Raw genomic sequence first — 18,404 nt, 5'->3', positions numbered from 1 at the left:
AGGAAGACAAAATTAATAAGGCTAGCATTTATATTGAAAGTACGATATTTATGCTCTCAAGTCTGACCTTTTTCTGCCTTTCTTTTGTTGAAATATGAGCTCCTGACGTGTGATCTTTTTGTGTTTTTGTACAGATGTACCACAGAATCCGACACTCTGAGTGCATTTACAGAGTGACGATGGAAAAACTTTCTTATCACAGCATCTGCACATCTGAAGAATGGGAGAGCCTTTCCAAGCTCGACCTCCCTGCCATCATTTACAAAGAGATTGAAATGTAAGCACCCATTTCTCTGATGTTTGGGTTATTCTCCCCACGTGTCCACGCTGGCTGTCCTGGTTCTCTCTGTGACCTTGACTGTATTTGATCTGCAGACACTTTGTAAGGAAAGGCAAAAAAAAAAAAAAAAAAAGTCCAGCCCTGGATTATGATAGTCTGTGAGCTAGGATAAGGCTTCTGGCTGTCAACCTGTCAGCTCACAGTCATCAGACTTCATCTGCATCTCCTCCTCTTTTCCCAGGTGTGCTGCACATGTTAATTTCAGATTTTCCTCCCATCTCCACTCACTCCTCCAGGTTCCACTTTGACATCAACTCCTTTGAAGAACTGTGGCCTGCTGTCTTTATCTACATGGTTCACAGCTCCTGTGGGAAAAACTGGTACGTTCCCAGCATCGAACGAACACCAGTGCTGACTGTGCTCTCAGGTCCACTTAAGAAGTGCTTCTCAAAATTTCGGCTGGAGTACCCCCTTTTTTTTTTTTTTCTAATTCCATGAAGTACCCCCTTTTGTCAGACTACAACATTAGGCTTCGAAAACAATTTAAAAATGATTGAATGAATGAGTGATAAATAAGTTGAAAGAAACCCTATTTAGTGCAGTGGTTCTCAACCTTTTGGATTGTGAGGCCTTTTTGATATCAACAATTTCTGATGACCCCAAAGACATTTTATTTTCCATATTTAGTTTTTGATCATGTTCAAGTTCAGATGTTTGGTTTTTTTTTTTTATACTGAATTTTATTTTAACTGGATTCACATAGTGAAATTATATAAATACAGTTGTTTCAGATTGTGTGTCGTTTTAATTTTCGAAAAAACAATAAAAATTCAAAAATCTAATTTTTCAGAAATTTCAGGTGACCGCATTTAAACTCCAGGCAAGCCGACATATGTTCCCGACCCGAAGGTTGAAAAACCCTAATTTAGTGCCCCCTGAATACATTTATTTCTATAGTTTTTATCATTTCCAGTCATCTCACGCCTGGGGTGGGACCAAGACTGACACTTTATTTGTTCATTTTCCACTGTAGTGCCATTGCGTACCCCCATTTGAGAAACATTGCACTAAAGCACTTCTTGTTGTTGTTTTCCGTTGACAGTTTTGAGCTCGAGAAACTTTGTCAGTTCACGTTGTCTGTGCGGAAGAATTACCGCCGTGTGCCCTACCACAACTGGAAGCACGCGGTGACGGTGGCACACTGTATGTACGTCATTCTGCAGAAAACGTCGGGGATCTTTACAGAGGAAGAGGTTTGTTTCTTATAGAGTTTAGAGATTAATTTAGTTGGTTTGGGAATTGTTGATGTGTTTTGTCTCCTTTGGCTTTAACAGAAGAAAGGTTTGCTGATAGCCTGTCTGTGCCACGACCTGGACCATCGAGGTTACAGCAACGCATACCTGCAGAAGTTTGACCATCCGCTGGCTGCACTGTACTCTACCTCCACCATGGAGCAGCACCACTTCTCTCAGACTGTTTCACTCCTGCAGGTAGCGCTCACATTTATAAAGTATAAAGTAAAATACGTACGAATTTTCTGCAACACTTTACTTGAAGTTGTATACATATAGGCTGACATTGCCCTGTCATTATTATGACATAACATCTGTCATTAATTATCGTTCGTTACCCTAAACCTACCAAACCCCAGTAAATCCCTCCATCTAACCCAAAAATGCCAACATAGCTCCAAAAGTGTCGTAATTTAGCAAACGACACTTAATGACATCCTTCATGACACCTTATTCATGCTAATGACAGCGTAATGTCAGCGTTATGTATGAAACTTCAAGTAAAGTGTTGCTGCATAGAGAGTTTTTTTATCTGTTACAGACTCCACTCATGGTAAAAATCAGATATAGAACTGTTTTGATTGTTTGATGACAGCACATAACACACACATAAATATTCTGTCCAACCACCAAGTTTCCTTCAAGACAGAAATCTCACGTGGTCAAACAAGATCTAACGACGTGATTGAACGCTCCGTTCCAAGCAACTCGGAACGCTGGATTATCCGACTTGAAAAAGTGACTTGGAACGGCACCCGAAGTTGGAGCTCATACTCAGTAAAGTCGCGGGGAAAATCGTGATATTATAGCGGTCAGCCATGATTGAGATATTTCAAAGTGCTGCTATGGAACTCGATTGAACGCAGAGATCTGAATTTTCAAATCGGAAGTGCCTTGAACGCAGCATTACGTGTTTCTCAGTCAGCTGGCTTCCTGAGTCGTCGACTTTCCCAACACGTGAGGAGTTTTGGTCGTAAATATTGAGCAAATTTAGTATTTACACTTGTCGGTACTCTTAGAGCTAATTATTAGGAGTGTCCCGATCCGATATTGATATCGAATATCGGTCCGATATCAGCCAGAAAACGAATAGCGGATTTAAAATCATTTAAGCATTTAAAATCTTCGATAAAGTATATATTGTTTTTTTGGATAAATATTTTAAATATCTTCTGTCTTATTTTTTTAATTTCTTTTATTCAATCATAGAATATTCTCATTCTAAAAGGTTAATTATATGTAATCCATTAGTTTATAATAAATCTGTCTGGTTTTTTTTTTGGTTTTTTTTAATAATCAAGCCTTTTCTAACATTCAACACTACAAATCAAGTGCTAAAAGTATGTATGATTTGTGCTGATATCGGATCGGTATCGGCAATACTCAAGGCTGCAATATCGGTACTGTATCGGAAGGGAAAAAAGAATTTGCCAAATATCGAACAAATTTACTCTGAACCATCCTCAGACCACAGGATTAATTTATAGAACATATAAACATATAAAACAAGATAATCTGGAGATTTCTATCCAAAAACAGGCCGATTGTCTTTATGTGTGTACCCATGCAGCGTAGCGACAAACCAAAGAGCTAATACAGTATGTAGCAAAGCAATGGAGGTTAGAGAAATGTCCATTTCTAAACAACAAAGCTGGAGATGATGGTCAACAAAGACAATGATGTTTTTTACTATGTGACTAAAGCGTCTGAAATGCACCCGTTCTATTGTGTGGGGTTGGCAGACTGCATCCACAGGCCTGTAGTGACGTTGGAAACGTGACCTGTTGTAGTCTAGCTGAGCTGAACGCCTCATAAGTGGAGCTTTTGCTTTTTTATTGATCTCTTTGTTTCCCATAGCTGGAAGGGCACAATATTTTCTCCAACCTGAGTTCCAGCGAGTACGAGCAAATGCTGGAGATTATCCGAAAGGCAATCATCGCCACTGACCTCGCCTTGTACTTCAACAACCACCTGCAGCTGTCGGAGCTGCTGGCTTCTGGTGCACTGGACCTGAATAACCACTCACACAGGTCCGAACCTGGTATCCCTGTCACCACAGGTCATAACATTTCACAGAGGGATGCACACTTCTCATTCCTCTACGTCAGGGGTTCTCAACTTTTGGGTCAGGGCCCCATTTGCGGTCATGAGACACTGGGAGGGGGTCACCAGATGCCTTCAAGAAACGAAGACTGTTTTTTGGATAATTTTAGCCCATTTTTGCTTACTTTGAAATTTTTTCTGCAACCACACCTAACCTGCCATATTTGAACTTATTTTCATCCCTTTTTCTGCCATATTTTTGCTCCTTTTAATGCATTTTTGCTACACTACTCCCATTTCTGCCACTTCTCCATCAAATTTCATTGCTTCTTTTGCACATTTTTCTACTTTCAAAACATTTTCAGCACTTATAAACCCTTTCCACCACATTTCCCACTTATGTTGACCCATTATTAACCCCTTTTCACCATATTTTATGCTTATCTTGGCTAATTTAACCACATTCATGATTTGTCACACCCATTATTTGCCAATTTAAACTAATTGTTCCAATTTTGACACTTTGAGGTTTTTGGCAACTCTAATCCTATTTCACCACCTTTTAAACCATTTTTGGTCACGTTTAACCCATTTTATTTCCGATTAAAAAACCAAAAAAAACAAAGGATTTACATCTTTAATGACTATATACTATGGCTCAAATACATGATATCTGTGTTCAACCACCTTCAGATACAGTGGGGGTCCCCAGTCTCTGGCACCTTTGTTTTGGGGGTCGTGGGCTGAAAAGGTTGAGAACCACTGCTCTACGTAGTGATGAGTTCATAATGCACAGATCTAACAGCGAGGCTTTGCTCCCCTCCAGGGACCGTGTGATAGGTCTGCTGATGACAGCATGTGACCTGTGTTCTGTTACCAAGCAGTGGCACAACACACGACTCACAGCCAACGACATCTACGCTGAGTTCTGGGCTGAGGTACAGTGGGATACTGTTAAGGCCTTAACAGCCGTAGTGTCATGATCATGCCTCAAGGAGAACACACAGACCTTTTTAGCTACAACTGTGCATGTCCTGCACGTTGTAAGACACAACATGCCGACAGGTCATCTCTTATTTTGTTCAGGGAGATGAGATGAAGAAGATTGGAATGCAGCCAATTTCAATGATGGACAGAGACAAGAAGCATGAAATTCCTCAAGGCCAAGTAAGACCAACCTATCGGCTCCTACAGTGCAGTCATTCCAGTCATCTTTAGTGTTTTAGAGACTGTATCTAAACCTCAATTTACCAAATTTTTAAAGTCTGCATGGTTCACACTCCAGCAAGAAGGTCCTGGGTTCAAGCCCTGGGGTGGACTTGGGTCCTTTCTGTGTGGAGTTTGCATGTTCTCCCCGTGCTGCGTGGGTTTCCTCCGGGTACTTCGGCTTCCTCCCACAATCCAAAAACATGACTGTTAGGTTGATTGGAGTCTCTAAATTGCCCATAGGAGTGAATGAGAGAGTGAATGGTTGTCTGTGTCTGTGTTGCCCTGTGATGGACTGGCGCCCTGTCCAGGGTGTACCCCCGCCCACCGCCCTATGAGAGCCGGAGATTGGCACCGGCAGACCCCCGCGACCCTGTTAAACGGGAATAAGCGGGTATGAAAATGGATGGATGGATGGATGGTTCACACTCTACATTTTTCACTGTTTGAAAACAAATGCAATTATTACACATTTCACCTTCATAAATATTACTGTCTCAGCATGTCGAAAAGCTCTAGCTTCTGGAAAAATAGTTAAGCAAAGTAAATGTGGATGTTCCAATAAAGACAGAATGTACTGTTGTTTGGTTTAAATAGAAGTTTAGTTATCACAAAAATGCCATTTTGTGTATTTTTACTGATGTTTTGTTTGTTTTAGGAGTCATTTTGTGTATTTTTACTAATGTTTTGTTTGTTTTAGGAGTCATTTTGTGTATTTTTCTGAATCTTAAAAATACACAGTGATTTTGTAAACCTAAAAAACTCTCCTGCAGACTAAAACTTTTTTGCCAACACTTTTTTCACCTGATGAAAACCAGACGAAACGATGACTTAAACAATTCCAAAGTGCCCGAAGCTAAACATTTAAAAAGCTAAGAAGCTGTTGAAGCCTCTCGAGGATAAAACTATTGTGTTGCTATGAGCAATGTTGCAACCAATGCCAGTTTGCATAAGTTTACAATAGGAGTGAATGAGTGGCGGACCTGTGCATTTATCAAACAAGTGTTACACAATCGACACACAAAAAAAAGGAGTTTCTGCTGCCGGCTTATCTTTGCCTTCATTGTGTCTAGGTTGGATTCTACAATGCTGTAGCAATTCCATGTTACACAACACTATCTAAGCTGTTCCCTCCATCCAGCCCTCTACTAAATTCCTGCAAGTAAGTACTCACTTTAAAGCAATGGTTGTCTTTGTTACTGTTTTATGTACAAAAAGCATGCGTTTTTAAAATACCTTAATCCCTTGCAAATGATACCTTGCTTGTTTATAACTGTTGGGATGTACTGTATATAATGTAACCAGGAAGTGCCAATGAACTATGTGCATACTGGCCTCCTGTAACTAGCACCCATTGGCCTGACAAATAAGATTAGAGATGATAAGGATGTGTCTAAGGACACATACCAGACGTTTCACTTAGAATACAAACACAACGCACGTGCTGCCAACCTGATTTTAGACCAACCTATCATGACTGATAAGTTAGCGTGCAGTGCAGTGCATTGTGCTGCATTGCTGTGCTACTCCTTAAAGTGCATCAGGTTGTCTTTCAGAATCGACGACTATTAAAGAAGCCAACACATTGTGAACCGGTAGTTTGGTTAAAGCTGCTGGGGAGAATAACTAACATTTGATAACACAGATAAAGACAAAGTGTAGGCCACATCGATCAATAAATAGTTAAAACAGTTCAAATTGCAGGTGCACGGTGGGTCAGTGGTTTGCATTTCCACCTCAAGCAAAGAAGCTCTCGGCATCAAGTGGAGACTTGTGTTCTTTCTATGTGGAGTTTGCATGTTCTCCCTGTGCTTGTGTGGGTTTTCTCCAGATACTACAGCTTCCAACCACAATCCAAAAAAAACACGACTGTTAGGTTGATCGGAGTCTCTAGTGAATGGCTGTCTGTGTGTTGCCCTGCGGTTGACTGGCGCCCTGTCCAGGGTGTACCCCCGTCTAGCAGAAGAAGGCACCAGCAGACCGCTAGCAGACCTCCGCAACCTTGAAAAAAGGAGCAAGTGGGTCAGAAAATGGATGGATGGAGGTTGAAATTGCTGCTTGCAACTTTGTTTAATACTCCACCAATAACAATGGGTTTGTTTTCAAATGGTCATGTGACTTAAACTTCTGAAAAGTTCCCTGCATTGCATTGTGGAAGAATGCAAAGATGGCGCCAAAGCAGAAAAGTTTTATTTAGAAGTGTCTTTACTTCATTCTTGCTGGGATGTTTGAAGCCATTTTTCTTCTGCTTTTTTAATTATGTTCATCGTGATATACGGTCCCTCCAAATTCGGTCGTATTTGGGTGTTTCCGTCCATCTGCCATTATTTTAACAATTACTTTCAATCAGTGAAAACACCAGAAATGACACTTTGGCAGTGTCTTTGGGGGGCACACTGGCATCAGTAGTGGATGAGAACAACTTTTGTATGAAACACATGTACTGTTTAAAAAACAAAAACTTTATTTATCCCCAGCAGCTTTAAAGCAGAACTAAGTAACTTGCACTTAGCGCTCCCCCTAAAGGTCCCTCTTGGTTATGTCACTGTCGTTAAAACTCCAGCCCCACCCCACAGCTACATGCGCACCTTTGCTCTCCCAAGACGGTAGCAACCGATCACTGAAAAATCCTAATGAACAGTGACAGTAAGGGTGCTTTCACACATATAGTCCCATGTGACCATGTGATCAGTATGAGAAAGAGAGACAAGTAAAATAAATGAATGTTGTGGGAGTAATACTGAGGGGAGTGTGGAAATGTGTGATGTGTGTGTGCTGACAAAGTGACTCTGAAAGTAGATAGATAGATAGATAGATAGATAGATAGATAGATAGATAGATAGATGGCTTCATTAGTTTACATCCTAGTGGCAGCAAGGGGTATTACACTCTGTGCTTTATGTGTCCAAAAATGCTCATAAACTATAATTTCTCCATAAATTAGTTTAATTTGCACAAAATCCCTATCATTACGCAATTATTCTATAGTACAGAAGATTATTATGACTTTGGTTTGTTCTAATGTGCATTCACAGATGTTGTACATGCTGAGTTTCTGGAGTCATTGATGGATTATTTGGAGTCTGGGTCTGATCCAGGTTTCTTGTTTTCACAGGGAGAATCTGGGCCAGTGGGAGAAGATAGTGCGAGGAGAAATGGAGGACCCTGTGCCTGCTCAGCCTAATGATTCAGGCCCTGTGAAGGTGGATAACTGAATGACACGGGGATCGCTGACCGACCAAAGGAACACTTCTGCGATCCTTCCGCGTACGTTGAATCTGAAGAGCGTGGGAAGGAATCCCCATCCTGTGCTCGCAGGAGAAGCATCCACTGAAAGGCTGGACTTTGAAAACACACAGTTACCTCATTGGATGACAATGGTGACAACACTGATGTTTTCACCAATCCCAGAGAGTGACAGGCAGTTGGTGAGGAACTTCCAACCTCCAGCTTCTGTCTGCTTAGCTCGGGATGAATCTGTTAGGATGGACTTGTGGCGTTCTGGCTGTTCTTTCTTTTACAAGTTTAACTTTATATGAATTGTTTCCTCATGTGAGCTCAGTTATATCCATCATGATCTTGTTTTTTGCAGAGGGCTTTACTCTGAACCTAGGCTAGAATACATGAAATATTTTTGTCACTTCAGGCTTTATTTTTTTATGGTACTTTTTTGCCGTTTGCCTTCTGTTGTTGATTTATTGTACGAGCACTACTACAGCAAGGCAATCGCAGTGACTGAGAGAAATGTGCACATGAAGATGGCTGTTCGAATGTATATAAATTTTGAGCAAAAATCCGTTTGCAGTACTTGAATAAAGACCTACAGCCTATTCTACGCTGAGGTAGCAGATGACGCTCGTGACCTGTCACTCAAATGTGAAAGAACTGATGTGGAGTTAGAAGACGGTAAACACAGAAAGCCGACAGTCACTGTGGTTGTGCCTCGTGTGGAAGCACCCAAAGCTTTGAGAAGCCTCCTCCATAGCACATAGTTATCCTTCTGCTTCACTGGAACAGTGGTTGACAGACAGAGGAAGTAAAGTAAGGCTGTGATTCAGCCACAACTGTAGAACAATCATTTCATCTTTCCTTTTTACACCGCAATCGCTCCCTATGTTACAGTATGTTAGCTTACTACAGTAGTTGCTTGCATGGTCTGCCGTTAACCAGGCAGGTAATCTTTAGAGGTACGAAGACTTTACATCAGACATAGTCTCCTTTTTTTTTTTTTTTTGCTTTAAAAACTAAAGTAAAAATGTTTATCTCTGGGATTGTACCTTTAAAATCTTCTCCAACCTTTTGCCAACGTGCAAAGTTTCTGCTGCGCCAGCCTGTCCACAACCCGGCAAAGAACACCCTCCTTCATACGCTCCCAACACTGTGCCGGACGTATACGTTTAGACTCTTTCAAATGGTTTTCCAAGATCTTCCAAGAGACAAGAGTATTTTGTCTGAAACCTTCATTCCAGCGAACAATGTCACAAAGAGACTTGACACTACTAGCACTCTATTCATTCGTACGCCTGGTTCTGTTGCTCTCACTTTTTTGAATGTATACGTTCAGATGCTCTGCAGTGGCGTCGTTCGCCATGTTTTGTTGTTTTTCGTTCACCGAACTGGTTCCAGTAAGCTTTCAACCAAGAGCAACAATTAGCATGCACCTCAACGGACTGATTTCTACATTATTTTTGCATCAACGGGTGTGTCCTGTGTACAATCTGACTCAGTTTGTACAGACTGAGGTGTGTGCTCTGATGGTGCTAAACTGAATAGCAGTAATGCACTTTCTGAATGAGTGTGTACCGTGTGTACGTGTATGTGTGTGTGTGCGTGCGTTCAAAGGCCACCTGACGACATGTTAAAGTCACTGCACTGTTCCTTCTGCATTTCAGCACCACTTTTATCCCATTGTCTGCACTATGTTTAGCTTATGATCTTTATGGCTATTACTATGTTATTTTTCTTAGAGTTGAATTTTAAATTAACTTATATTTTTTATACAAAGTAAAATGTTGGCCTTTTTTGTTTTGTACAAATAAACACTATAAAGTAAAGAGTCCAGACATGTTACTGTTAACCAGAATAACCGAGGAATGTCTCAACTGTAATTGTACGAGCAGTAGCCCAAATTACTTTTATTAAATACCTGAAAATGAATCTGTGTCCAGTCTTTTTATTTTATTGCATTTAAATATTGTACAATAGATGTGATAATAGACCAGCACTCCACAAAGCACCAAATATCCTTTTTCCATTTCTATCCATAACAATACAGTATGGTCCAAATGGATGGACACTCCCATTTTTCATGTTAAAAGGCATTATCCAGGGCCAATCTATATGAAACTCAGTGGGGTAATAGAGAAACCAACCTGACATAACTGAGTCAAATTTCATAAAGATTGTTTGATTACGAACCAAGATGGAAATTATTGAAATATTGCCAATAATAAGAAATAAGGATTTTTTTTTTTTTTTCTTTTCAAACTGATACAGAATCAGTGTATTGATCCCGATCCCCTCCAAAATAAAATGTAATCTCTCATGGCGTAACATCTATCTTTGGTTAACATTTTGTCAAAATCCATTTAAGTGGATTTGACGTAATCCTGCCAATAAACAAAATGAAAATATGAACTTCTTAATGGAGGTAATTAATTACATTACCCACTATTGCTGTTGCAATTCAGCTCACTTTCAATAGAAGAAAACCTAAACATAACTTTTGTTTTTACTGGTGTTATGATTCCTATAATATATGCTAAGGTTGGTGAATTTTGGTGTCAAAGTGAGATTGAGTGAAAGATGGAAGAATTAGGACGTAATTATTACTAAATAGGAATCCAAAAGGGGGTTTGGATCCACTCCAGAATACTGACTTTTTCTGAGTTACACTCGTGAATTGTTGTGTTGGATGAAAAGTAACTCATGGAGATGAAATTCACAAGGGATTCTTTTCAATAAAAGGTTTCAAATTGTTCACCTCGTATTATAATCCATTTGATATAACCGTAGCACTCATACAGTACAGACAATCATTACTATTATGGGGTGTATGACATTTTCACATTCTTTCATAAAATCAATGCATGCTTTGCTGTAAGACGTTGTTAGTTCCGGCCCAGTATGGGATGTTAGTTGGTCCCCGCCCTGCCATCTGTGGTGCTTTCCTGTCCTGGTCATTGTAGCCCTGAGGCCTCGTAGCACTCCTCCTCCTCCTCCTCCTCCTCCTCCTCCTCCTCCTCCTCCTCCTCCTCCTCCTCCTCCCCCCTCGCTCTATTACTGCAGGCTATTCTTCTTTTTACAGAAAAGTTTGTCTTTTTCAATGTAAAACTTTGAAACTCATGATGGTTTAATTAGGTTTAGTAACTATTTTTGGTCAAGCACAGTTATTTTCATATAAACAAGTAGTCTTAATTTGTTAGGTACGTTTACCAGATTCCTGAGAAGCTACTGTGCAACATTCATGGAATCAAAGGCCTTGTTCATTAGCCTCCAGGTTACAGTAGCCTTTTACTTCTATATTCCCACCCAGCTACACTGCTAGTACTGGGATTGAAATGGGAAACACTCCAGCTACTGTGGAATCAAACTAGGAAACACATTAGGATGCTGCTGACAAATATTAGATCTTTCATTTCATTCATACACATAGTCATAGGTGAAAGTAAGGGATTACAAGTTCTCACGTTACTGTAATAGAGCTGCTTTTAATTGTACTTTTTTGAGTATATTTTAAATCAGTAATTTTACTTTACATTTTAAAAGAAGTAAAGTCACTCATTACATTTCTACACCCAACCGTTACTGAGTAAATTATATTTTTTTGTTTTAACATGATGAACGGACATTGTGAAACTTCAATAAATGAAATGACCAGAAAACAATCAAATGCATCACATCACAGCCGACCAACCAGATTAAACGTATTGCACGGCGCCAAAACAGCATTGAATGGAGGTTATTTTCTCAGTTTTAATGAGAAATTTATTTTTAATTGAATTAATTGGTGTTATTTTATTTGAAAAATAATTTTACATTTTGACATACCTCTTATTTTATACAGATGCATTTGTGGAAAATAAATTAAGTGTTTACTGTATGTAAGGGAACCGTGACAAGATTTAATTCCACCAAGTTTATTTTGTCTTCTTTTTTTGAATAATAATTGATAATAATAATAATAATAATAGAACTTTTTTCAGGGAATTTATTTTGATTTCCTGACATGTTTCGACTGCCAACTGTCAGTCTTCCTCAGAGGCATCTAGTGATTGCTCTGATGTATCCTTGCGAGTTTTTTTCTAAGGAAACCATCAATGCATCTACATCTTGTATTGTGGCAAGATTTATGACCAAAAATAAACGTGAGTACTATTTAACTGAGATACTTTTTACTTGTATTTGAGTATTTTATGTATGACTTACTTGTACTTGTACTTGAGTACTATTTTAATCAAGTAACAATACTTCTACGTGAGTAGAATATATCAGTACTCTTTGAAACTCTGGAATTGGTATTATTTAAGGAAAGTGTGCATTTTCAGAATGTCTTGGATCAAATATTCTAATTCTGTTTTTATAGACAACAGGGGACACACATAAATACCTCATGGATGGATGCGTTTTAGTTTTCACCAATACACCACAATAACTAGCATTCCAATTTCTAATAACTGTCTTGTTGCGATTCTTTGACACGCTACATATCCAAACGCTTCATCTAAACTCGTGTTTTACTTTAAAAACTTCTATAATAAGGAGTAATTAGCTTTCCTCATAAAGAACATTATGCTTTCCATTCACCTCATCAGGTGTAAACACCTGAAAGCTCCTGGGCCCAACGTTCATCAATACCCGGAACGCAACACCAGCATGACGTGTGTCGGTCTCCATAACAACAGGTTTAAGCGTAGACCATGGTTAATTTCATAATTGGGGAAACTTGGAGGTGAGGATGTCTTTTAATGTTAATGCAAATTGATTGAGTTTTTTTTAATTTTTTTTATTTGAGCTCATGTTAATTATGACCACATGCTCTTAAAGCTGCAGTATGGCCTGCTGCAGTAAGGGAACATGGTCAGAACTGGGCTACCTGACCTACACCTCGCCTCACTGAGGGCCCTGCAGCCTGAGTCAGAGTCCAACACAGAGAGAAACCATCAAACATAACACCTCCCTCCAAGGTGTCCCACAGCCAAGTAGTCGCTCCAATACCCAGAGGTGAAAGTAATGGATTACAAGTACTCACATTACTGTAACTGAGTTGCTTTCATGGGTACTTGTACTTTTTTTTCAGTATACTGTATTTCTAAAGCAGTAATTTTACTTGTACTTAAGTACATTTTAAAAGAAGTAAATTGTTACATTTCTACACCCAACTGTTGCTGAGTAAATTATTATTTTTTTTGTTTTAAAATGATCAACAGACATTGTGAAACGACAAAAAATGAAATGACCAGACAACAATCAGATGCATGACATCATACGTAACCAACCAATCAGATTAAACGTAATGCACGGCGTCAAAACAGTATTGAATGGAGGTTATTTTCTATATGTCCTTAGTCATGCCACTTTCTATGGTTTCTACCTATTATGTTAAATTATATATTACTGTATATTATGTTGTTGTTGTTACTCACATGGCACGGTTGTAGAGTTCATAAATGTATCTATACTTAGAAGCTGAGAATGTATTTATTTATTGATTGAATGATTTGGTGTTGTTTTATTTAAAAAAGAATTGTACATTTTGACAAACCTTTTATTTTTATATAGAATAAATTAGGATCCAATTGTGCAACTTTGGGTCTCTTCCTCTTTTTAGTTTATACATGAGATGTTTACTGTATGCAAGGAAACGTGGCAAGATTTATTATCAACAATAAACCAAAGTAACTAGTAACTATTTAATTGAGCTACTTTTTACTTGTACTTGAGTATTTTATGTATGACTTACTTGTACTTGAGTACAATTTCAATTAAGTATCAGTATTTCTATTTGAGTAGAATATATCAGTACTCTTTACATCTCTTCCAACACCTTCACTCATGACAGATACCATCTCTGACCTGTGAAATTTTTTTTAAAAAAGAAAAAGGAAAAAGTCTGGTTCTGTTTCATCTTTGAATCAAGTAAAAATCATGTGAATGATGCTTTTTCACCATCAGATGGAGAAGATATCAATTCCCCTAAAGTGCTTTATTTATATCTCAAACTCTTGTTCTACTTGTTTTCTAAAGACGCTAAAATCATCAGCTGATCAAAAAAGAGTGATGGAATAAAACATATCAGTTAGAGACAACAACTAAACTACTGTTTGATACGTGAACCCTAACCTCAGGGCTGAAAAGTATGAGAAGAAGCTACAAATGGTGAGAAAAATAATCCAAATGATTTATCTATTTATCTTAACTATTTATCTTAACATTAAACCTTTGAAAGATTGATGTTTAACAAACTCCAACACATCATTTGTCAATGACCTGTTTTCCCGTCATCCACAGGAACTGAATAAGTCCTCACAGAGCAGGCCCTGCAGAGACCGCCTTGCGGTGTTCAGTGACGTCTTTGATGATGTATGTGAAGGCTCGCCAGTATTTGGACACATCCTGAGGGAAATTAAGGTTTTTCCATTTCTTCTCTACCCACTCTATGGCTGTGCAGTCTAATGTATCAGAGCCAAGAGAGAGAGTCCCTGGTGTAGTGACAGCAAATGGAGCACTTCTCTGACCTGGACCGTAGAGTGTCATGGAGCAGGTCATCACTGGGAAACAGTTTCCATTCCCTCCCATTCACACATTTCTCAGGGTTACTAATATGTCACTAAAGCTGTTTTAAACATATTTCACATTTTTTCCGCCTCTCTGCATTTCACATCTAGTTTAGAATGATGCGTCTTCTTGTGGAGCCTCTGCTTGATAAACCAAACCACTTTTTATTATTTACACACTCTATTTACACACTCTATGACAGTGGTTTCCAAGCTTTTTTTTTGGCTCATGTACCCTCTTTCTCTTATTTCTGAATCAAAGTACCCCCCTTTTGTCCGACTACAGCAGGGGTGACAAACTCACTGTAGTTCAGGGGCCAAATACGGACCAGTTTGATCTCAAGTGGGGGTAGCAGATTTTAGATGGGGAAAAAAAATTTATATTTTAAAATCATTGTGCCCTAGTTTTCAATTCACTTGAAAAAGTCTTGATTTTGTTTCTAAATTTAGAGGAATTTTGTGCAATTGTTTGGTAGAAAGTTAAAAATTACTGCATTCATGTGATATAAACAAATGAAAAAAAATAAAGTCATTAAATTTACAACTTGTGATTTACATAGTAATTCATATTTTCTCTGTCATTTTTATTTTCTCCTGCAGGCCAAATTGAATGCTCTATGGGGCCATATTTGGCCCCCGTGCCTTGAGTTTGATACGTGTAAACTACAGCATTTTACTCAGAATACTATAAATAAACTAGAAAAGCACATGAAGAGCACAAACCTCCTCCAAGCACCTCAAGCTCAGCTGACACGCTCTGGTCACGGTAACATGGTAAACTCAGGATTACCATGACTACCTGTCAACACTGAGCTTGGCCTGACTTTGACAATTACTGAGGCTCATCGCACAGGCATGTTATAATATGGGGAGTCTTCGGGGGCTGTCCGTCAGGTGATGTAAACTGCCCACAATGCAACACAACACAAAAAACCTATTTTTGACGTCAGTGTTCTGACAAAAACATTATGTGTCCTTTTGCTAACAACGATGTGAGCAAATGAACATGCGTAACGAAGGTGTTCAATGAAGTACAGTTGTGAACAAAAATAAGAGTAGGCTACCCCAAAGTTTTCCCAAAGTTCTTCCATTTGCACATTTAAAAAGCCACTATTGCCATTGTCTACCTGAGATATATTATAAAGATGTATGTTGGCTAAACGTATCTAAAAACATGAAAAACAAGAGCCCTAAGAGAGCAAATATTCTCTTTGCCAGATAATCACAGCTATTGGGATCATTGATCCTGATCCTGGTTCCAGGATTTTGTTGTTTTGTCAGTTCATAGTCATTTGTGTGTGTTTTGTGTTCTTGGTGTACTTTTGTGTATTTTTCTGTCAATTTGTGCATCTTTGGGGTCACTTTCTATATTTTTGTTGTTGTTTTCTACATTTTCCTGTCATTTTGTGTAATTTTGTTGATGGTTTGTGTGTCTTTCGATAAATTATGTTGTGTTTTTTTTCTTCGTGTTTTCATAGTCATTTTGTTTGTTTAAGTGGTTGTTGTGTCTCTTTTTTTGTCATTTTGTGTTTATTGAGTCATTTTGTGTTTATTGAGTCATTTTGTGTTTATTGAGTCATTTTGTGTTTATTGAGTCATTTTGTGTATTTCTGGAATTGTACTTCGTGCATTTTGCTGTCAGTTTGTGTGTTTTAGGAGTTATTTTGTGTATTATCTTGGGCTTTGTATTCCTTCCAACTTCTTTAAATTTGTTTTGAGGGCTGCACAAAATTAGGCCAACCATTTGCCTATGTCTGCTTTTAATAATGACATAGTGGGTCCAAAAAATGGCAACCCCATTCTTTTAAAAAATCACGACAAAATTTGCAATTAAAACTCAGTGAGATAGTTGAGGAACCAACCCAACATAACTGAGTAAAATTTCATAATGATTGGTCAATTATGAACCAAGATATGATTTTTTTTAAACTTTACCAATGAAGAGAGATAGGGATTGTATGATATTTCAAACTGATCCAGAAACTGTATATTTAATGGAATCTTGCATGACATAAGTTCCATCTTTGGTGTTAATATTGCCCCCTCTCCTTGGCGGAGGTAATAACTGTTGTTGATGTGTCAGTTCCAAAATGCTTCCCTCAAAGACGTTGAAGGGAGAATCAGTGATGGAAAGAGAAGAAGAAGAAGTTGTGTGGATCAGCAGGCCAGCACAGCCCTGGAGGAGTTTAAATGGTGTGACAGGATCAGGAGAGTGAAGTGTGCTGTTTATATCTGTGGGGTTTTTCCTCTGTCATGTGCTTGAGTTAAACATGTTTGTTCTCTTGAATCCTCGGGCTTTAAAATGAACTAAATGACATTCCAGAGATCACCCGCGCAGAGGCCTGTGTGTGACACCGACGGTACGTGTCAATACTGCATCTGTTACCTTTAGGTTCAGCATCAGCTGAATCTGACCCTGCTAATCAAGAGTTCATGCAGATGCATGTGGTGTGTTTGAAGGCCTTCAGACACAGAAGGACACTTGTAGTATCACTGAGTCTGTAGAGTTTGTCACCTGCAGGGCTGTGCAAGAACAGATCCACTATTATATCACATACTGTACACTTTGCTATGTCCAAATGTCGCTGTCAGGGCTTCAGGCCAGGATGCTTCATGGCTTAGATGTGAAGGAGGAGGTCCACAAATGAAGGAGGAGGTCCAGGAGAGGCCATGGTCTCCTAATGCAAAGGAAACAACAAAGAACAAAATATTTTGGAGGTTTGACACTCAGCTTTCTGTGAGAAACATGAGCTTTACGTCTACATCACGTCAAGTATTCATTTTGAAGCTTCTGTGACTTTGGATTCTCATTTTTGTTCCAGGCTATAATAATAAAACTGATCGCCTGAAATGAACGACTCAAGACCTTCAACAATTGGCGAGACTCTGAGAATTAGTTCCTCTGTCGTTTCCTAAAAGATTTGATTGGTTGATATTGTTTTCATTCTGTCGTTATCACATTTCTGCTACATCTTGTACAGCTTTGAGATTTATTACATCTGCCAACAATTTTACCACCATTTGATTATTTGGTAGCTGGATTATGTCAAATGTACTTAATGGATTTTGACAAAAATTTTAACAAAATCCCTTATGTCATGCAATATTTTAATACATTTCAGAGGGGATATGGATCAATAGTGATTCTAGATCAGTTTGAAAAATCAAAAATTTCTACCTCTCATCAATGGCAATATTAAGAAAAATCTCATCTCGGTTCATAATTGAATGAGTTTCATGAAAATGGACTTGTAAACCAGGGTGCACGTACATTTGAACCTACTCTATCATTATTAATGGGAATAAAAATGTCTTCTAAGCCTTTAAGGTGTGAATGATCATGGTACCATGCAGAGGATCACTGATCCAGATAACTGCCAATATCTAGAAAAGAAGATATTTGGTGCTTGGTGGAGGTTTTTGCTCTCTAATAAAGGATATCTCTTGATTTCTTTATAATCCAATTGTGTGTGGTGTGGACTATGATATTTAGGGTACTTTGGGAGGCCACAATTATCACATGTATACACAGGTTGCGCTACACTCAAGAGAGACAAGTCTTTCTGTCTTGTGCTTAAGTTGGCCAATCACGTTTGCACCAGCTTCAATCTTTGCATGGGGGCAAACCCCAGCCCAGAAGATATCTGTAATGCCCTTTGTGTGTGTGTGTGTGTGTGTGTGTGTGTGTGTGTGTGTGTGTGTGTGTGTGTGTGTGTGTGTGTGTGTGTGTGTGTGTGTGTGTGTGTGTGTGTGTGTGTGTGTGTGTGTGTGTTGAAGGATTCTTCATCCATTCACAAGATCAAAAAA

The 18,404-nt window shown here is 38.8% G+C and overlaps 1 protein-coding gene across 3 annotated transcripts in view; it reads left to right on the top strand.

Moving 5' to 3' along the window:
- Positions 1–9,965, top strand: part of pde10a (phosphodiesterase 10A) — a 75,352-nt gene extending 65,387 nt beyond the window's left edge. The window contains exons 14-22 of one of the 3 annotated variants that reach the window (XM_028469242.1): positions 135–277; positions 577–660; positions 1,383–1,533; positions 1,615–1,770; positions 3,430–3,602; positions 4,442–4,553; positions 4,702–4,782; positions 5,895–5,983; positions 7,937–9,965. In XM_028469242.1, coding sequence (XP_028325043.1) covers positions 135–277; positions 577–660; positions 1,383–1,533; positions 1,615–1,770; positions 3,430–3,602; positions 4,442–4,553; positions 4,702–4,782; positions 5,895–5,983; positions 7,937–8,036 — 1,089 coding nt within the window. In that variant the 3' untranslated portion in view covers positions 8,037–9,965. The remainder of the gene's footprint in view (positions 1–134; positions 278–576; positions 661–1,382; positions 1,534–1,614; positions 1,771–3,429; positions 3,603–4,441; positions 4,554–4,701; positions 4,783–5,894; positions 5,984–7,936) is intronic. The other 2 variants (XM_028469243.1, XM_028469244.1) reach the window with 2 other exon arrangements.
- Positions 9,966–18,404: the final 8,439 nt, after the last annotated feature.

This window comes from Gouania willdenowi, chromosome 15, assembly GCF_900634775.1.
Source record: "Gouania willdenowi chromosome 15, fGouWil2.1, whole genome shotgun sequence".
In the NCBI taxonomy this organism is placed as follows: domain Eukaryota; kingdom Metazoa; phylum Chordata; class Actinopteri; order Blenniiformes; family Gobiesocidae; genus Gouania; species Gouania willdenowi.
The sequence above is the reverse complement of the archived record's forward strand: the minus strand, read 5'-3'. Positions and strand labels throughout refer to the sequence as shown.